The sequence below is a fragment of the Catharus ustulatus genome, chromosome 5, assembly GCF_009819885.2.
Source record: "Catharus ustulatus isolate bCatUst1 chromosome 5, bCatUst1.pri.v2, whole genome shotgun sequence".
In the NCBI taxonomy this organism is placed as follows: domain Eukaryota; kingdom Metazoa; phylum Chordata; class Aves; order Passeriformes; family Turdidae; genus Catharus; species Catharus ustulatus.
In genome coordinates, this window is record NC_046225.1 from 49,087,800 (window position 1) to 49,109,475 (window position 21,676).

Consider the following 21,676-nt stretch of genomic DNA (forward strand, 5'->3'; position numbering starts at 1 on the left):
AGACTGGGTCTCTGTTAAATTCCACGAAATTGTTAGAGCTGAAAGGGAGCTCTGGAGATAATCAGGACCACCCCTGCTGCCAAGGCAGGGTCACCCTGAGCATGTTACACGGAACTTGTCTAGGTGAGTCTTTGGTCTCCAGAGAAGGAGGTTTCACGACCTCCCTTAGCAGCCTGTTCTAATGCTCTGTCACCCTCAATGGAAAGAAATTCTTCTTCATGTTGAGGTGGAATTTCTTGTGTTTTAGTGTATGCCCATTGCTCCTTGTTCTGTCACTGGGCACCACCCAAAAGAGTCTGGCACCATCCTCTGGTCCTTTGATGTTTTAGTATGCATTAATGAGACCTCCTTCCTCAGTCTTCTCTAGACTGTATTATATATCAATGAAATATATAGTATATACACATATCTTTAGATATATTTTTATACATTTATGTCTGTAAAAGAAAATAGATATTTCCAGAATAATTTTTAAAAATTCATGTGAAAGCATCATTCCAGAACATTAAAAAGGCAACAGTTTCCTGTAAGATTTATGTGTCTTTCTTCTAGAGCCTGTTTCACTTGATCAGTACAGATCACTTCTGAGTGCAATGTTTTCTGATTGAGTTTTCTGGACATACATTTATTTTGTTTTCTAGTATGGTGATGAAGTGGCTTGGTCAGAGATAGAAAACGTTTGGACTACTTTGGCAGACAGCTGGCCAAAGAATCTGAAAATAATTTTGCACTTCTTGATCAGTATTTGTGGAGTGAACAGTGAACCCAGCCTTTTGCCTTATGTGAGTATGTGACAGATCTCTCATTGGTGCTTGTTGATACTTTAAAAATTAGTAGTGTGTCTAGCAGAGAAGATCACCAAACAAAAATGTGAGGTAGGATTTAGTATAGAAATAATATAGAACAGAATTGTGAAATATCAGAAAGAAATTATATCAGAATACATTCATTTCAGTGTTGATCTTAGGTACTGCTAAACCATTGTAAGAAAATCTTTTGCGTAGATAATTTTCAGAAGACGTACTTTCAAACTTTATTGTTAGAAGACTGGAACTCAGGAGATTTACAGTAATTTTACTATTATAAGCTGCACCATTTTGACTAAAATTTTGCTCCCACCCCGGAAATGTGGCTTACACTCAGGAGCGGCTAATATGTGAAAAATTTTCTGAAATTTCCAACCCCAGAAGTGCAGCCGAGGTGCCGAGCCAAGCAACTGCCAATAAAACCCAGCATTGCATGATTGTTACAAATTGGTTACTGTGTTGGGCGACAGGTGGAGGTGGGCTCCGTGCCGGCAGTGTGGTGGGGGAGGTGAGGGGCTCCCTCCTTCAGGCAGCGCAGCCTGGGGGAGAGACGGGGGCTCCGTGCTGCCATCCCCGCGACTCAGGGGGGAGGCAGGGGGCTCCTGCCCCCACCTGCCACTGCCACCGCAGGAGCAGGCAGACTCCGTCCCCACCTGCTACTGCCGCTGTGGGTGCTGGCAAACTCTGTCCCCGCCTGCCACCGTGGGGCAGCACTGGGCTGGGGTGAGCGAGCCTGGCAGCAACGGTGGCCGGCCCCGAGCGGCCCCATCGAGCTGGGCCACCTGGCCCTGTCGGCAGCCCCGAGCGGGCCGAGCCCGCACGGCCCAAGCTGAGCCAGTAAACCCTGCGATCCCGCGCTTCTGTTACTATTTGGCAACTTTGTTGCACACTGGTCCCGGAGATGCGGCTTATAGTCAGTGCGGCTTGTAATCGTGAAATTACTGTACTTTCTTACTGTTGTGATATGTTTCCCATTCTTGCTGCTATTGACATCTGGGAAAGCAACTTTAGTAGCTTTTAGAACTAGAGTAAATTTCATGTATCCTCGCTTGCAGTGCAGGCAGATACTGATTCTAACAAGTTGTGGTGTTCAAATCTCTTAGTATAAATATATATGTATATCTTTTTTATGGCAGGTAAAGAAAGTCATTGTTTATTTGGGTAGAGACAAAACAATGCAACTACTAGAAGAGCTGGTGAGTGAACTTCAGCTTACGGATCCTGTCAGTTCAGGAGTCACCCATATGGATAATCCACCGTATTACCGCATTACATCCAGCTACAAAATCCCCTCTGTCACATCAGGTAAGCATTTACTGACTTAACTAACTTAAACTGTTATTAATGTCAATTGTAACCAGTTATTCTTCTGGAGTGCATTTGTAAATATTCAGTAGGAGTGCAAGGTTCTGTTTCTAAAAATAAGGTTAAAAATTTATTTTACAAGATCTGCAGTTTTTGGTGTACCCAGAGTTCTTACTGAAGATCATCTGCTAGGTTCACAAGGGACAGGTTTGTCCTAATTCGTCTGTGTTCAAATCTTGCATTGTTTACCCTCACTATATGACTTTTATGTCTAGTCAGTCAAACCATGAGGGAAACGTATATAATTTTAAATCCATCTAAGTTGTTGTATTTTAAATTGTGTTACAGACACAAACTGCATCCTTAGCAATTGTTTCAAGAGGATTTAAGTTCACTTACTTAGGAAAATTAATCTAGAAATTATTAACGATAGATCAATCAACAAAAAAATACCAAAGTGCTGAAAATACCAGAAGTGTCTATCTCATGCTTCAATCCAAGAACATGCTGAGAAATATAGGGAAAAGCAATCTTGTTTTGGTGGAGTATCCATCTATCAAATTGAGCTGCAAAAACATGGATGTGGGGCCTTAACTTCTGGGCTTCAAATTTGTCAGTATTATGAAGCAGCCTAGACCTATCACATGGCATTGTCTGTATCACAAGGTGAATGCATTGGCAGTTGTTCTTTAAATTGTTCAGAAAATATGAAAAAAAAAATCTGAGGCTCTTGCACTTATAAAAGCAAAGGCTGGAAGGGTGCAAAATTGCTTCCAGTTGTGGCTTACAGTTCAGTGTGATGCTTGCAAATTTCTTCTAAAAGCAAATTATTAAAAGCTTCACCACAGGCTATTAGGTTTTAATTCTTAATCTGTTTGTGGTTTGAATTAACTGGATAACAAAGCCCAGCTGCATTTTACAGATTACTATGAGGTGTATAATACAGGAAGACAGGAAATTGATCTCCAGATACTGCTTAAACAACTTTCTACTTAATTTACATTGAAGAATTAGAGATTTCTGGAATAGATTGTTTTTATTTTTTCCAGTTAGTGAAATTATGGTAGCAACTCACATTCCTTTATTGCACAGGAAAGTAGTTTGTATGGCTCAGTTTGTATTTGTGCCAATTGCTGTAAAATAAACCTGATTAGGGCTCTGGCAAGGACCAGTAAATAAGGGTGATCATGCTTAATATTACTTTTCCTTTTTATTGACCAACCTTTTTCCTTGTCCATAATTCACAGGTACCACTTCTAGTAGCAATACAATGGTGGCTCCCACAGATGGCAACCCTGACAGTAAACACTTGAAAGACAGTATTGAAGAGAAGTAAGTATCTCCTCAAAGAGCAATTATTAGTTGAATTACAGGAATTCCTGCTAGCTACTATAAATACTCCTATCTCCACATAGGAGCAATTTCACTGTAAGATGGGGTTGGTGAGACATTGGAATACATTGCCCAGAGAAGTGCATGCCCCATCTCTGGAAGTGTTCAAGGTCAGGCTGGATAGGGCTCTGAGCAACCTGGTCTAGTGGAAGATGTTCCTGCAGGGGGGTTGGAACCAGATGATCTTTAAGGTCCCTTCCAAGGTCCCAAGTCATTCTGTGATTTTATGACTTGCAAATTGGTTTATTACCTGACTGGAAATGAACAGTTACCTATGTTTTGCTAGCTAGTTTATTTCCCCTAACTGGGGTATTTGGATACCTGGTATCTGTGTCGAGATACCTTACAGCTAACTTTAAAACAGATTTCTCCCTCCCTAATTTTTGAGCTATTTAAACATAATCTTTTGGAGAAATTTGGCAGACACTGTTACTGAGGCTAGTAAAAGGCAAATGGTTGATATAGACTTAGCCTGTGTACTTGGAGGTCAACAGTAACAGACTGTGGGCATGCTGTCATTTTGTATTAATATGGATAGCTAACCTTCAAGTGAAAAAGCAGTGGAGACTTTTTAATTAGCATGAGCAAAAGTGCACATATGCCATTACTGTAGAGTAGCAACTATGTCATAAGTTTGCAAATGAGTTTCTGACAACTTGTTTGAGAGCTTTAGTAACTACAGTTCTGATATGATTTCCCAGTTGGACACTTTCTTTCCTTCCCTAGGATAATTATGTCAATATATTTAGAATAGTAAATATATTGGTAGAGGCAACCCCAATACTTAAATTGGGGTAAGCTGGATGATAGTAAATCACAGAAACCTGGAATGTGAGACATCATTCAGAATTCAGCCTAGCAAGGCACAGACAAGTACTTGACTGCTATGGGAGCTCAAGCTGAAGAAACTTGTAATGAAGGCAGTTTTGAAAGTCTCTAAGAGTTTTGGCATATACTGTAGGGGTGTCTTAAACCCCTCCAGGATATGTGTTTCTTGGTAAGATGTACTCTATACATCTTGGACTTGCCAGGAGGAGAGAATTTTAGAAACTTGCGTAGAAAGAGTTTGGAAACTATGCTTTTAGCACTCTCATTTCTCTGTTTTTTTAATAGTATATCTGATTAGGAAGGTAGAATCCTGGATATTGTGAGTGTATACATGAATATGTCTCTGCCAGATCACATATGGACTTCCTTATTTTGTTCAAAAGTGAGAACTTACGTAAAATGGTAACAAATATTTTAATGTGCTTAAATGTTAATGAAAATGATGGAACACAAACACTATTTGTAGTGAGTAATCTCTTTGAATCTCCTGATCTGGTGTTGCTAGAGAAGGTATATCTTACGCCTGAGGTGCTTTGGCACCAAGTTGATTATCCTTGTAAGATGAATTGTATTTTGTATAAGAGTTTGGCTGAAATACAGTTTTACGGAGAGACCTTGATTAATGTTTGTCACAGAATGTCAGTTACTAATTCTGCTTTATTTGCACCTACAGCTACGCACACCTAGACATCTACAGCGGGTTGAACAGCAACTTAAATCGCCAGCACCACAGACTGGAATCTCGCTACAGCAGCAGCTCTGGGGGCTCATATGAGGAGGAAAAAAGTAATATTCTTTATTTTAAAATATTTCTATGAATAGCACACAGAATTTTCAGAAGTTAATACTTCTGCTGAAGGTTAGGCACATAAAGAAATTACCATCATCAAGTATTTCTTGCATAAACCTATTAAATCCATCTTACTACTGCTATTGAAGTCTAGCATACATTTGACTGCAATAAAATACTCAAGGAAGATGATATGCTTTGTTCTTTTTGTTGTCCTCTGGAACGTGTTTTGAACATCTTCCTAAATGAAATGGTTTAACTCTATTTCATTTGACAGTTAGGCACAAGAAACAGAGATGATCAGGATGAAGATGAGATTTTTAAAAAGGTGATGGAAAAGAAGTTATTACAAGTAATTGTTCTTTTAAAGCAGAGCATTCCTTGGCTTATTTTAAAAAAGGGTACTAAACTTTTTTTGAAGCCGTAGCAAAGAGAATATAGGAGGGAAAAGGGTTCTCTTTACATGCATCTAATTTCCAAGATTGTTTTGAAAATGTGTTTTGGGTTGTTTTTTGTTATCTATGTTTTGTTTTTTCTGAGATGCAGAGGCATGGAAAGAGGTAAAAATTTCTCTTGAAACTCCATTACGCTTTTGGAAAGATTTCTTAAACACAAGCTTATTAACTGTGGCTACTTTTGTAACAATGCATAAGACACAAATCACCATGGCAATGGTAGGGAAAGTCAAACAGGTCATGTAATCAGGCAGAAATGAGTGGTCAGACAGTAAATGATGTGTCACATTAGCAGGTTCTGTGTGCTTGGTCTGAGCAGCTGTTTGACTGAAACTCTTGTTTCAGCTAACAGATTGTTAGTACAGTAATTTCACGATTGTAAGCTGCACCATTTTGACTAAAATTTTGGTCTGAACCCGGAAATGTGGCTTGTAATCTGGAACGGCCAGTATATGAACAAAAGTTCAGAAATTTGCCAACCCGGAAGTGTGAGCCCACAGCAGCCCCGAGCTGGAGCCTGCCCGGCCCTGGCGCCGGGGCAGCGCCGGGTCCGGCCAGTGCCAAGCGGCAGTGCTCAGCTGGGCCACCTGGCCCCGTCTGCAGCCCCAAGTGGGCTGAGCCTGCATGGCGCCGAGCCAGTAAATCCCGTGATTCTGTTACTAATCGACAACTTAGTGAAAGTTGCACGCGGATCCTCACTGCGAACGAAAGTGCAGCTAATAATCCAGTGCGGCTTATATCTGGAGGAAAAACAAAACCCCGGAAATGCAGTTTATAATCAGGTGTGGCTTGTAATCCTGAAATTACTGTACTTTAAATGAGTTTGTACTTCACCCTGCATGGAATAATCAGATATATTTCAGTCATGCTAGTGGTCCCACAGACTTAGGTTTCACTCACTTTTCTATTGCCCATTGATTTTAATACTGGTTAAGTTGTTCGGGTATGTTACAACACACAGTACAACTCTGCCTTTTCCTTAATTTCCTTGTGTGTCTGAACAGCAGGAGGTAAACTTATGCATTTTGAGCTTTAGATGTCAGTGTAGAACCTATCCTGTCCATGCTGTATTGAAGTAACAGGAGTCCATTAGGATCTTTTGATGCACTCCTCAATGACTGATATTTTGCACACTGTGAAGATTAGAGTGATTATGTGGTTCTTACTACCTCTGTCAAGGAGGTGAAACCTAATGTCCTCTACAGAGATTGTTGTAAGGGCTGGACGTTCTAATGCAGAATCTGCTAAACTTTGGGTTAGTAGCATGTTAGTGGCTTCTGGATAGTCGGAGTGTTTATTACTGCATGGATAGGCATTATCTAACTGCAGTCAGCTTCAGATTTGTTTTCTGTTTGTTATAGCAACAAGAATATCCTAAACTAGATGATATTTCACATGTTCTATCAGTAAGAATTTTGTGACTTCCTGTGGAGAAGATGATAATGAGCTGATACATGTGTGAACATCTGAAACTTCTGCAGCTGTACTTCCGAACAGAGCTGATAGAATCACTGAAACATTGAACTGTTGAGGCAGTTTCCTTGTTTCTAGTCTTGACTGATAGTTCTGAAGTCCAAAACAGATTAAAACCAGAACAGGATTTTGGATGTGTTAACACAATATACTCTCATACCAAATAGCTGATGTTTTTCTTGTACTTTTGAAGCTTGCTTAATAGAAAATTAAATGTCTTTCTGTGCTTTCTTGACAAATTTACTGATTTTCTGAGCAGTAACTTGTGTCAACCAGTGGTATTGGGCTATGCTGTTGTAAGTGGCAATTTCCAAGTTACCCATGGATCGGGCCAGCATTATCCAGCACATAGCAGTGGTGGGGCTTTGCTGTGAGACCTATAAAGATGTGCTCTTGAGGAACACTTCCTTAGCCAATAATGAAATGCTCTTCAAGATGAGTTCAGTTAAATCTTAGGACCCAGCCATAATTAACTGCCTATCTGGTGTGAGGTTTGAAATTCAAGGAAATTACAGTAAATTCATGAATACAAGCCGCACTGAGTATAAGCCGCATCTCTGGGTGTTGGCAAACATTTCGGTTTTTGTCCATAAATAAGCCGCACCCGAATATAAGCCGCTCTGTTGTTCGCAGCGAGGACCCGCGTGCAATTAGTAACAGAACCGCGGGAGGGCGGGGTTTACTAGCTGAGCTAAGGCTGTGCAGGCTCGGCCCACTAGGGGCTGCTGACGGGGCCAGGTGGCCCAGCCCAGTGCTGCCGCTCGGGGCCGGCCGCCGCTGCCACTGGGCTCGGTCACCCCAGGTCGGCGCTGCCCCGCGGTGGCAGGCAGGGACGGACCTTTCCCCGCTCCTACGGCAGCGGCAGCGGACGAGGACGGAGCTTTCCCGTGCCCGTGGCGCCGGCGGCGGGCGGGGACGGGGTTTCCCCGCTCCTGCCGCAGCGGCAGGCAGGGACAAAGCACCCCGTCGGCTCCCCGAGCCACGGCAATGGCTGCGCGGGGCTCCCGTCGGCTCCCCGGGCCGCGGCAATGGCGGCGCGCGCTTTCCCCCTTCCTCCCCGGGCCGCGGCAATGGCGGCGCGGCCCCCCCCTCTCCTCCCCGAGCCGCGGCAATGGCGGCGCAGGGCCCCCGTCTGTGGATGATACAATTTCTCCAAAGCCATCTTCCCCTGGCCCTTGGAACTTGCTGTAATGGATAAGGTATCCTAGATACCAAGGCTGACCCAGATTCCTTAAGAATTTGGTCACTCTCCTAGCACTTCGGAACATAATTGGTTAGAAATTAAGATGTTTAATTGGTCAGTTTCTGTTCTTTGTATAAACTTCTATTGGTTGTAGTTGGATCCTTCCTGAACCTATAAATATAGGTGTCTGCCCTTTGTTCTTTGAGAATCCCGCCTGACCCCCTTTCGCATGAAATAAACTCATGTGGAAATCGTCAAGTGTGGCCTCCGGTCTTTCTCAGCTGATGAAATATGGGTTTCTGAGAGATAGCTACATGTTAGCACTCTCCGGTCCCGTTGAAATCCACTAGGGACCCGTCGACTCCCTGAACCGCAGCAATGGCGGCGCGCCCCCCCCGCCGTCTCTCCCCTGGGCTGTGGCAGAGGAGGGAAGAAGAGAGCTCTCCCGCCTCTCTCCCCGCCCCCCGTGCTGCCTGCAGGGAGCCAGGGCTACAGGGTAACACTTTGTAACAATCACGGAGTGCCGGCTTTTACTGGCAGGTGCTTGGCTCGGCACTCTGCCTGGCACTTCTGAGGTTGTAAATGTCAGAAAATTATTCATATATTAGCCGCCCCCGACTATTAGCCGCACTTCCGGGTTTCCACCAAAATTTTTGTCAAATTGCTGCGGCTTGTATTAGTGAAATTACTGTACATCAGATCACTTTAACTTTTATCATAGTTTCTATGAACCTCTTCAAAAACATCTTACTCTATTATGTTTGTAACTTCTGCTGCTTCTGTAGAGTCATCCTTCTACTGAAAGAAATAAGCACTTTTTTTTTTTTAAAAAACTACTGCTGTTTACAGTTGGCTCACCTTCCCTTCTCCTAGATCTCAGCTTTTCAAGTACTTAAAAATATTTCTTCAGAAGACTGTAACATACAGAAATATGCATTGTAAATATATTTCTGGTTCAATTTTCTGTTGTCTTAGGTGATTCAATGCCTCTGTATTCCAACTGGCGGTTGAAGGTGATGGAGCACAATCAAGGAGAGCCTCTCCCTTTCCCACCCTCTGGAGGTTGCTGGTCACCACTGGTGGATTACTTGCCTGAAACTTCTCCTCCCGGCATGTCACTTCACAGGTAGCTGTTTTGGCAATGCCAATGGCAGTTCATTAGGTTTTCATTTGTGTTGTACAAATACAGTAATTTGAAGATAGCAGATTAAAAGCCAGTTGATAATACATTTGTTTTCTGTGGGTTTACTCACAAGTCTAGCATTTAATATTATTTTTAATATTTTTAATCTGGAGGATTAAAGTGTTTCTATTTTTATTATGAGCGTTCATCTTTTCCCTTGTAACATAGCTTTGTGAATGTTTAGAGATTGAACAATACAAGTTAAAAGCATATGAAGCTCTTTGCGGTTAAGTTCTTGTTACATTCTTCTAACATACTATTTTTTTTGTTTTAGATGCAATATAGCAGTGATTCTTTTGACTGATTTGATAGTTGACCACAGTGTAAAGGTGGAATGGGGAGGATACTTGCATCTTTTGCTTCATGCAATTTTTATAGGTAACTAACTTCTTTCAGAAATACTTGTAGTAACCTGAGGCATTCCCAGCTGTTTTTGATGTTTAAATCAACTTTTGCCTTTGTATTGAAATCCCATTAATTTTATAATACTTACAGCATTTTTAAAAATTCAGTCAAATATCTTTCATCTTAATTAATATAATTAAGAGGTTTTTTGGAGTTGTTTTAAGGGACTTTCTTTTGGAGTCACTTTTGCCTCTTGTAGAAGACACAGTAAAATTCGATTTTTTTTCTTTCTAAGTGTAATAGTTTTCATACAGGGCACAGGTTAAGTTCTTACTTAAAATTCTTCTTACTTAAAATGACTTCATACTTCAACCTTGCATGGGATTATCAGTTATGTTTTAGTCTGATTAGCATACAGTTTGTTGTTTCTATATTGAAGCACTGAAAAATTGCTGCTTAGAATTCTATATCTGTTATTTGGTAAAGTATAACAGACCAATTTGAATACTGCTGTTTTTTAAATAATGTAATTCAGCATGCCCTTTGAATATCGTAAAGCCTTGCTGTTTTCCTTTTGTTTTAGGTTTTGACCACGGTCACCCTGAAGTCTATGAGCATTGTAAACGACTACTTTTGCATCTACTGATAGTGATGGGCTCTGGCAGCAATGTCCAGTCTGTTGCTTCTGTCCTACTCAGAAACAGAGAGTTCAATGAGTCCAGGGTGCTTACTGTCAAGCAAACTACCCATTTAGATTACACTTTCACAGGTATGCTTTTGATTTATTGCATGCTGCTTTGTTAAAATGACATGGGAAGTTATCTCTTCTTACAGGCATTATTAAGATTTCTGTTGTTTGTAATATTTTCCTGAGGCCCTGGCATTAAAATGTATTTCTTTGGGTTTTAATTAAGTGAAAATGAATAGAGTTCTTGTTAGCACTTCATGCTCAGTCATCAAAGTAGGGAGCACAGTTGAATGATGAATAGTAATGGAAATCAAAGAGGGAGCTCTGTGCTTTAGAACTTTAATACAGCAGTTTTCATGATGCCTTTGAAAATAAAAACCAAGAAGATACATCTCTTACTTGTTTATAGCATGTTAAAATTTCCAGGTTTTGTGAGCTGTGATTGCATTCTTTATTGGCTATCTGAGTATTTTTTGAGATACTATTTTTTAATAATCACCTTAACTGTGCAATATTGCAATGATACAGTACACTTCATATTTCTGTGTATCTCTTTCTGAAGGGAATATTCTGATGGTGAGACTGTGTAGTTTCTCTTGAAATAGTTGGGGTTTTTATAAATTTAGTATTTCATATTATTTCAGTAGGTGGCAGTATATTGCCATACAATTTTTTGTTCTGTTTTGTTCATATCAGCAATGGTTTTATTACTTAGCAAAAGTAGTCATCTGATTTGTGAATTTGGCTTTTTCTAGCAATCAGGAATTAAATTCCACTGTGTATAGTGGAAGGATTATTTTATATGAATCTGTTTGGCTGAACTTTAATGGTACATCTACACAGTGGCATATACAAACTATTCCCTTCCTAATCTTTAAGGTCTTGGATAAAACTGTCTAAACATGACACAATAAAACAAAGATGTCTGATAGAAACTAAAATAAGATCAGCATCAAACATTTCTAGCTGGAGATTAGGATAAAGTGTTTACAGGTATGCATGCCTAGCACAAGGTTGGAGAAGCTAATTTTAAATTTTATTTGAACTGGGTAAGCTCAAATACCCCAGTCCAAATTCTGTGGTAAATTAAGTTAAGATGCCTCAGAAGCTGATGAGCTCTCATACTATTAGTACAAAATAAAGGATAATACAGGGGTTTTAAAAAGGAATCTAGCAGTTCACAATAAAAGTTCATGTAAGTCATGTGAAGAATTTGCAGATATGAGACTTGGTGATTTCTGGAAATAATTGAATCCATTAATTTTTTCTAAGTATTCTCATTACATTTACTATGTTATTGATCTTCTTAGAGGGCTATTTTTTCTTTTTATATATTTAATATTAACTGTCAGCTGAAAAGTGTGTAATCATCTTGTTTCAATTTCAGCAGGTGTTCATGATTTTATACCTGATTACCAGCCCTCCCCAATGACAGACTCAGGGCTTAGTTCAAGTTCTACCTCTTCTAGCATCAGTTTAGGAAATACAAGTGCTGCCATTTCTCAACTGCACACCACTATCCTCAATGAGGTTGACATTTCAGTAGAGCAGGATGAAAAAGTGAAAACTCTTATAGAATTTATTACCTCAAGGTAAGATTTCAGTTTTTATTTTTGTCAATACATGTATTTTGTGGAAAAAATGACAAACCTCTTACTATTTAGCATTATGTTGTCTAATTCTGTCTCTGTTTTATCACTGAAGTAACTGTTTTTACATGATAGACATATGAAAAGCTCTAAGTTTCCAACACTTTCAGAGAATCTCGAACACATTTTCAAGTCCTGACTGTTTAAAAGTATTTTGCCATGTTTTGTTCTGAATTAGGGCAGGAATACATTGAGATGATTAGGAAGCTGCAAGATTTGTGTGCAGTTTAGGGATTCCCTAGTAGTAGAGGGCTGTCTATTCAAAAATGAGGAATTTGTTGCAAAGGATATCGGTAAAATCATTCACATTTGTGCAGTTTGCATGATAGTTTATATTAAGCTTTCAAGATGGTGTGAATCTGAAATCCTACCTGTTTCTCCGTGTTTTTGATACATTTGTTTTACCTCAGCCTAAATTTATAATAGTGTGGTGTATTGATGGAAAGACATTGGGAAGAAAGGAAGTTAGGAAGTGCAGAATGGTGGCAGTTGTACTGGTTCTTTCTTAGAGAGCTAACTATTGCTCTATAACTATACCAGGGAACATCTCTTCCATCTTCTTACCCAGTTATTTCAATTGGAACTGATACATTGCTTTTCACTTTGTCTTAACTTCTTCTATATTGTATAATATTGGTCAGTTGTCAAAATTCTTTCCAATTCGTGCCTGTACTACTAGATGTTTTCTTTTATGTGGTACATAGTAAATTCTTTTGCAATTAACCTTAAGGTTCAAATTTCATTTAAATAATATTAAGGAGAAAGGCTATGTTTTATATTGTTTACTCTATTTTCATATTTTTTAGGAAAAGAGGCCCACTTTGGAATCATGAAGATGTTTCAGCCAAGAACCCTAATATAAAGAGTGCTGAACAGTTAACTGTGTTTTTAAAGCATGTGGTATCTATATTTAAACAGTCTAGCTCAGGTATGTTAGAAAACAGACAATGCATGATCAAATGTGCAAGACTGCGAACTAAATAAATACTTTTTAAGGCATGTAAACACATAGGTTATCTATAAAATCATTCTAGCTAATTAATGCTTCTAAATAATAGAGTTTTCTTGTCTTGCTTACTTCAGTTTGTTTCTGTTATGACAGATTTAAATATAATCTTCTAAGAATGAGATAAAACATCTTATTAATTTCTTGTGAACACTTAATATTCAAATCATAAATGTTTTATTGTCTGCAAGTCTCTCTAGCATTAAGTACTTGGAATACATGTTTATATTCCTATAAAGATTTTTAAGAGTAATCCTACTTGAGAGAAATGTAGAGAATGTGAGAATATTTTAAATTTAGGAATGACTTTGGCAATTTGCTCTTCAGTAAATTCAAGTGGATTTGTTTTTCATAAAGCAGTGTTGCTTGAACATTTATTTGCCTCGACAGGAGGATATCAATTGGAACATCGTCTCAGTGAAGTTGCTTTGCAAACTGCGCTTTCGTGCTCCTCTCGCCATTATGCTGGGCGGTCCTTTCAGATTTTCAGGGCTCTGAAGCAGCCTCTCACTCCATCTACACTTTCTGATGTTCTCTCCAGACTAGTAGAAACTGTTGGAGATGCAGGAGAAGAAGCTCAGGTATTTAAAATTTTGCCCCCACTTTATTAGAAAGCTAAGTCTGCCTGTATAAATTATGTGCGTAAATTATATGTGTAAATTATTAGGTCAATGACAGCAAAATTTAAAAGCGTTGTTTTATTAAGTTGCTATTTATTTTTCAGTATTTCAAATATCAAAACAGTTTTAATCGTGACACTTCCCGAATTTCACCTAGCTGAGAAAAAATTGTACACATTCCCTTCTACAGCAATAGGCTCTTTCAGAGACTTTGATACGTCTGTTTCCAGCAGACACCACCTCTTCCATTGTTAGAGAATACTGAGATCAGCCACATAAGAAATTGTTTAGGTTTCCTTTTGTTAAGAACTTCACCTGATAAAGTGTTAGCTATTATTCAACTTAGTGTCATTGTACATCTTAAGAGTGTATCTAATCTTTTAATACTGCAAAATTAGTCTGAATTAATTAATCCTTCAATCCATCCTTAAAAACAATGCAAACCAGAAATGCTTATAAATAAAAAGAAGCTTTTCCTTGTCTTGAAGCTATATTGCTAACTTGAGCTGTCTCATGAGGATTGTGTTCTAATTGAAGCATGAAATAATTTAGTTACTGATACTATTTTCATATTTTTATATTACTACTCAGAAGATTTTCTCTGATTTTCCTTGTGCATATTGCATAATTTATAATGGCCTGTGGCTTTCCCTAGGGTTTCGTCATAGAGCTGCTTTTGACTTTAGAATCTGCTATTGATACATTGGCTGAAACCATGAAGCATTATGATCTGCTTTCTGCCCTTTCTCAGTAAGTTCTTTTATTAGTCAATCTTCTTTATGCATTTTTGTACATTTGAATTATTAAAAATCTGTGTTATAAATGTAATGAAATAATTTCTTGCCATCTTTGCAGTGTAATTGTATCCATGTAGCAAAATTCCTTACTTTGATATGTTTTTAGCATTCTGCCTCAAGAAAAACTTGTAAGAATCTAGATTTCCTGAAAAGGACATCTTACTACCTTTCTGATTTACCCTCTTGGGTTCAATTTTATTTTGTAAAAAAGGTATTCAAGGAGTTTCTTATGGCTCAGTTCTGAAATATTCTCAGTTCTTCTTAAACTTCTTGAATTTAAAGGCTCTGAAAATGCTGGTCATTCTTAGGCCTCAGGTTTATTGTTCCTATATAAGATGTGTAAGTGAACAGTCTGTCTCATTTGTGTGTCTCATTACAGTTTGAGTGGTTACCTTGATGACTTTTTATCAAACTGAAAAAAAATCCCTAAATGTACAGGGATTTATTTATTTATTTATTTATTTATTTAACTTCCTCGCAAAGTTTTTGAAAACACTGAGATTTCTAGGAATACATTCAATTTCTCAGTATTAGAATAGAAAGACGGCGGGTTTCCTAGGTCAGATACCTCAGACAAAATACATGGCAATAATTGTATTAATTCATTCATTTCTCTGTTTTTGTCACATATTTAAATAAGTTGGGATGCTAGATCATCACTTACGTGTAACCTTTTACATGCTATGGGCTAATTTTTCTGATACTGCTGTAATTTTTATGGTATTCTGAGATTGCAACAAACAGATTTGGTAGAAAAGAAACAGGATGTTGTCCTTATTCCATAAGGATACTGTAATAATAGATAAAGAAACCCTGTATTTACATTATTATAATACTCTTAGGGTGAGGACCCAGAGTATTCACTGCATGTGTATGTGATTAGTGTAACATCTTTTTTCTTTCTTCCCTTTTTCTAAACTCTGTGTTACTTAAGTATTTTGAGTGTAACATTGTGTAATATCGATTTTTATTTTAGAACCTCATACCATGATTCTGTAATGGGAAACAAGTATGCAGCTAACAGGAAAAGCACTGGACAGATAAATCTAAGCACAAGTCCCATTAATAGTGGCAGTTGTTTGGGATACTACAGCAATACAAGGAGTAATTCCTTGAGACTGAATTTAATCAGTGAGCGGAGAGGTGACCGGCGACGGAGCAACACACTGGATATCATGGATGGAAGGATAAATCATGGTGGAAGTTTGGCAAGGACTAGAAGCCTTTCCTCCCTGAGGGAGGGAGGGATGTATGATGTGCAGCCCACTACTGACCCTGTCAACTTGATGGCCACCATATTTTGGATTGCAGCTTCGTTACTGGAGTCAGATTATGAGTATGAATACCTTCTGGCTCTTAAGCTACTCAACAAGCTTCTTATTCACATGCCTCTGGATAAATCAGAGAGTCGGGAAAAGATAGAAGAGGTGCAGAGTAAACTGAAATGGAATAACTTTCCAGGCCTTCAGCAGCTTTTTCTGAAAGGCTTTACTTCAGCCTCTACACAAGAAATGACAGTTCATCTCCTCAGTAAACTCATCACAATTTCTCGGCATGCTTTGGTGGATCCTTCTCAGTTAGCAGGTATGTTTAGTAAATATGCAATAAATTTTTTTTCCTCAAATTAAGTGCAGTCAAATTCAGTAGTAATTATGCATTTGCCTTAGAGAAACACTTCTCTTAAATGCTTTCTGCAGTTGTCCGTATTACACTGTTAGACAGTGGGAATAAGTTTCAGCCTGTAATTATCTCACAAGCAAGATTGCATGTAAACTTTATGCATTGACTATTGTTTGCAAGTGAGATTTAAGAGCTGTATATTTTTTTTCATTATCTTGTGCTAACTAGCTCAATTAGCACTGTTTACACAATTTTAGAAGAATGTGACATAGTGCCTAAAGCTTTCATGGTAGTTTCATGGTAGTTTTGCTTAATTGGTCCAGTGATGATTTTATTTTCATCATGCATTTTTATACTAACACAGACATATTTATATGCATTGTCCATACATACATACTGAAAGCATGTGTTGTGCTGTAAGAGATTTAAATACTGGGTAACTCCACATTAAATTAATATTTAAATTAATATTAAAAAAATTAAGGCCTCATATAACTCTGTTTATGTATGTGTTTAGGATTTCCCCTAAACATCTTGTGCCTACTTCCTCATCTGATACAACATTTTGATAACCCAACTCAGTTTTGTAAAGAAACAGCTGACAGGATAGCAAAGGTATGTAACATGATGCTTGGAGAAGTATCCAGGAGGACATGTATACCAGTATTGTTTCTGAATTTTTTGGGGGTCCCTTATGTAGTACTTCCGTGTGATTCTAATAGTAATATATACGTAACTATGAGAGGTCATATTTTAAAGATGTGATCCAGTCTAATTTATATAGCTGGACCTTGTATCAACCCCTGGGTTTGTTTGTCAATGAAAAAACTCATTTAGCTCATTCTGTAAAATTTAGATTTCAAGAACAAATTGTCTTACTATAAATTACTTTTTCTTACTTGCCTGATTTTTGCATTTGTAATTTTGAATGTCAACCTAACTAATCACATTTTAAGCATGCTTCCTAATTTTCTTATGAGAAGGAAGTGATTCTTACTGGTAGACAGAGAAGAAAAGGTTTTATGTTCTTTCTTTTACCTGCACACAGTGAAATACACCTTGAAATATTTCTGAACTGTAGTGGGTGTTAAAGCTGTTGTCAGCCAGGATGGTGTTGCACTGGCCTGACAGAGTCTTTGTTTTAAGGAAGAATGTGAAAAGGGGAATAGAAAAGAGCTGTCTGGCACAGGAGATGCAGTCACACACCTCTGGCTGCCCAGGCTGTGATATGTGAACCACTAAGCTGTGCACAGGCTGACTCAAAGAGTATGTGCCTGAAGCAAGTGCAGAAATTTCTGCTGCCCTTAAACACTTGGATTACTCAAGTGAGGGATATTGGATGATCATACCAAATGTATGATGAGTAGATAAACTTGGAACATGGATGCCACAGTACCAAAATTCAACAGAAACTGTAGATCATGCTTGTACAATTGGTTTGATTTCACTTACTGGAAAATAACTGAAGTGAAATCTTGGAGTGAAATCTGGGAGAAGTACATAATGACTCACAAATGCTTGGATTTTTAAAAAAACATTTCTAATAAAATTTAATATGGTTTTGCTTTTCAGGTTTGTGCAGAGGAGAAGTCACCCACTCTTGCCAATCTGGCTCATATGATGAGTTTATACAGTACACACAGTTATTCCAGAGACTGTTCTAACTGGATTAATGTAGTGTGTAGATACTTGCATGACTCTTTCTCAGATGCCACATTTAACCTCATAACTTATCTTGCAGAGGTAAATTTTTATTAGAAGTATCTCATGTTGATAATTCATTGCCAGTTCCTAATTTCTCATTATTCTGAATATCAAGGGGAATAAAGCATATATTTTCTAACAGGAAAATATTACTCAAATGTTCTAGAATGTAGGAAATGAATGACTGCTGCCATTTTGGAGTGCAGTCACTTATATATACCTTGAAATGATAATCCCTCTAATGAAAGATCTCCTTTTGTGAGAGTGGTGTTTGGCAGTAGATGTTTATATTCTGTACTACATGAGTATATACTGTCTTGGCTTTAGCAAAATAAGCTTAATGCAAATTTTAAGAGACCTTTTTTAGTCAGGTACATGTCTTTATCACAACTTTAAAAATAAATTGCTAAATTCGGTTGTAAGTAGTGCATAATGTAGAAATGAGAATTTAAATTATAGAAATCAGTATATTATTCTGCCAGACATTCATAAAGGAAAGCTGTTAATTACTTTGTATGAAAAGCTTATAGAGCTTGTCCTTGAAGTGTATCCCTTCAAACTGATGGAGACATTTTTAAAAATTTGTTCATTCTTACAAATGACTATTTATGTACCCTTTTAGTTTGCAAAATTGCATTTACCAACCTTCTTTAAGGTATTGCTGTAATTGTTTTTTATTTAGTTTTGAGATTTTGAATTAGTATGAACACTTTTATTTAGTGAAAAGTGTTTTACTATTAGGTGCTTTTTATCTGTGCTAAAAATATGCCAAAATTCAGGGGAAAAAATGAATGAGGGCAAAAACCATTGTGCTGTTGCATTTCTGGTTTTTAGTGCTAAAGCAAAAGTTTGAAAAACAGGAAGTGATACATTTAAGTTTCTTGAAGGGAAAAAATAAATGTTTGTAAAAATTAGCTGTATTTTAATGTTTGCTTTAACTTTTTGCTACCATTAAAGGCCCTAATTAAATTTTGCATTTTAAAAACCCTTTTTTAGCTGTTAGAGAAAGGCTTGTCCAGTATGCAACAGTCCTTGCTGCAGATCATATACAGTCTTCTGAGTCATATTGACCTATCCACAGCTCCAGTGAAGCAGTTTAATTTGGAAATCATAAAAGTTATTGGTAAATATGTTCAGGTGGGTACTCAGAAGAACTGTAAAAGCCTGTCTGCTCATTATCAAAATTACACTTGAATTTTGGGGGGAATTTATTTCAGATATAAAAATAGTTGCTTGTAGTCAGATTCCATAAGGTTTGTTTTTTTCCTATGTACTTAATTCACTAGATGCTTTTGTATTTTTCCAATGTGATTTGCATCTGGTGGAACAAGTTATCTGGGTGAATGTGTATTTATTTACAGATGTGTGCAACTTATCATATGTTGTTAGAGAAGATGATCCTTCAACTATTAAAATACAAGGAAATGTTTACTGCTAACCGGCACAAATGTTTTATTTATGTGTATATGTTTTAAAAAGAAAATTTTACGGTTAAATGAATATTTAAATCACTCTCAGTAATATATCTGTGAGGAACTTTAAAGTGCACCTTAACAATATTGAGTAAATTTTTTTTTAAAGAAAATCTCCAAAAGATGAACCACAGTGTTTTGCCCAAGGTAATTTAAGCCTTTGTACTCAAAACACAAATTTACTGAAAATCTATTTCACGGGAGAAAGTCTAGCATCATACAGAAAGATTTTATAAAAATGCCTAGAGCATAAAACCATTTCAGTGCAAAACATTCTCTTCGTTTTGTCTGAATTCCATTATTGCCAAATGTATTTCAGTCAAATGGTTTAATCATAATTAACCAGGAAAAGTCATGTTCCCTGGATGTTTTGTTATTGATGGATATGTACTTTAGATATTGTGCTCCTGTCAGAGTGCATTAGGCAAAATGGAATGATTAGCATTAGTTAGAGTTTTTATGGCCTGGCAGCTTCTTGCTTCACCTCTAACCTCTCTCTGAGCTTTCTGTGCAAGCCCACACTACCGTGGAATGTAATCTTAATTAGATGTAAGCTATGAAAAGATGGTAGTAGTGAAAAAAATATTCCAGAGAAGTCTTAGCATATTTTTGATAAAATATGTTACTATAAATTACAAAATATTGTAAATTCTCATGTCTTGTTTAAATGTGCTTCTACTAAGCTTTGGGTTTTTTCAGTCCTCTGCAATGACAATGGCTGTAATTACATGTAAGTTGCTACAGGATAGTTCCAGTTTGAGACGCCTTTTTTTATGCTTATGATGCACAGAAATTTAGGAGATTATTGAAGACTCTCATTATCTGCAAAGAAGCATAAAGCATATACTACTTAGAAAATTGAAGGGGGTGTTTACTTTTTTTAATGCAATAAAAAATATTTTGACAAATGGCCTCCTAATTAAAAAAAAATAAATAAAGCAGACATCTTGCTGATTTCAGAAATTGAAATATTCAAGTTTCAGGCAGAATCCTTGCATTTGCAGGAGTGTAAACCTTAATCTTTGCACAAAGCTGCTTTTATTTTATGTCTCTTCTTCTGATTCTTTCCACAGTGTGTGTAATTGAAACCACTGAATTATTTACATTGCCTTAATCATCTTTTTAAGGAAAGTCCACTTAACTCAGGTTCTGCCTCTTATATCTCACACTTTTTTCATAGCTTTTTTAAGCACTCCATTGGTTTGATACTAAAAACATAGTAAATGTTTTCACTTCTTTCTTAAAATCTTTTGTATTTCCACATGTATTTCAAGCAAGGAATAGTTTCAAATTCTGTTTACTCTCTCCATAACTGTAAATAAATTAAAGATGGCAAGAGGTGAAATAGTTAGTTTGAATACTATCAGTTACTGTACGTAAGTGATAGTTAAATATTCTCAGTTTCTATCTTCTGGGTCAGAAAGGGCACACACTTCAGACAATGGTAAAAAACATAACATGATGTAACCGCAGGGAAGGAGGGACACGGACTGTGGTCTGGTTGTGGCTGGCCCAGTGACCTGTAGCTACTGAACCTGCTTGGCTGGACCTGACCATACACCATGTGATGACCTGATACTTTGCCACTGCTTTCCTGGCACTTCAGGGTCTGAAGTTTCCCAATGCTACTATACATAAAAACTGCTGTCTTGGTTGAAGGGACTGTTGTGTGATCTGTGTTTTTTCTCTTCAGAGTCCATACTGGAAGGAAGCCCTTAATATTTTGAAACTGGTGGTGTCTCGGTCAGCAAGCCTTGTTGTGCCTAATGATATTCCAAAGTCTTATGGAGGTGACATAGGTTCTCCAGAAATCTCTTTCACGAAAATTTTTAATAATGTCTCCAAGGAGCTACCTGGGAAGACCTTAGATTTTCATTTTGATATATCAGAGGTAATTATTATATTTAGATGACAATGCACTTAGGACTTGCTATTACAAACTCAGGTGTTATTTTCTGTTAGCCTTCTACATTTTTATGTTTTTAAATAAGTACATTTTTAAGAATGGCAGAGATTGAAGTTTTATGTACTTGTAAATGAGAGTCATACTGGAAGATAAATTTCAAATTCTTTTATGATGTTTGTTTGCTTTTTCCCCTTTTGAATATCTGGAGAGTTAATTACTAAAAGTCAGGAAGATTATTCTCAAGGGTATCTCAGCTGCGTCAGAGAGCAGACAATGCAGCTGGCTGCTGCTTGCAGCTGAACATACCAGGCTTTCAACAGATGAAGAGCTGTGCATTCAAGGGCTGAGAGGATTAAAACCCTGTACTACAGGGTTTGGCATGACTTTGGAAGGGGAAGGAAATTTGGAGGAGGGATAGGATACAAAACATAGGAAATTCAATGTGAGAGGGATA

General features: G+C 37.6%; 1 protein-coding gene across 13 annotated transcripts in view; it reads left to right on the plus strand.

Moving 5' to 3' along the window:
• The window catches only part of FRYL (FRY like transcription coactivator), a 176,098-nt gene that overhangs the window by 123,063 nt on the left and 31,359 nt on the right, over positions 1-21,676 (plus strand). For 9 of the 13 annotated variants that reach the window (XM_033061431.2, XM_033061430.2, XM_033061432.2 and 6 more), the window contains 16 exons: positions 642-782; positions 1,943-2,111; positions 3,359-3,443; positions 5,005-5,117; positions 9,208-9,358; positions 9,690-9,793; positions 10,344-10,529; positions 11,836-12,040; positions 12,904-13,025; positions 13,494-13,684; positions 14,379-14,473; positions 15,497-16,104; positions 16,658-16,755; positions 17,713-17,883; positions 18,841-18,981; positions 21,010-21,207. In XM_033061431.2, coding sequence (XP_032917322.1) covers positions 642-782; positions 1,943-2,111; positions 3,359-3,443; positions 5,005-5,117; positions 9,208-9,358; positions 9,690-9,793; positions 10,344-10,529; positions 11,836-12,040; positions 12,904-13,025; positions 13,494-13,684; positions 14,379-14,473; positions 15,497-16,104; positions 16,658-16,755; positions 17,713-17,883; positions 18,841-18,981; positions 21,010-21,207 — 2,778 coding nt within the window. The remainder of the gene's footprint in view (positions 1-641; positions 783-1,942; positions 2,112-3,358; positions 3,444-5,004; positions 5,118-9,207; positions 9,359-9,689; positions 9,794-10,343; positions 10,530-11,835; positions 12,041-12,903; positions 13,026-13,493; positions 13,685-14,378; positions 14,474-15,496; positions 16,105-16,657; positions 16,756-17,712; positions 17,884-18,840; positions 18,982-21,009; positions 21,208-21,676) is intronic. The other 4 variants (XM_033061435.2, XM_033061423.2, XM_033061433.2 and 1 more) reach the window with 1 other exon arrangement.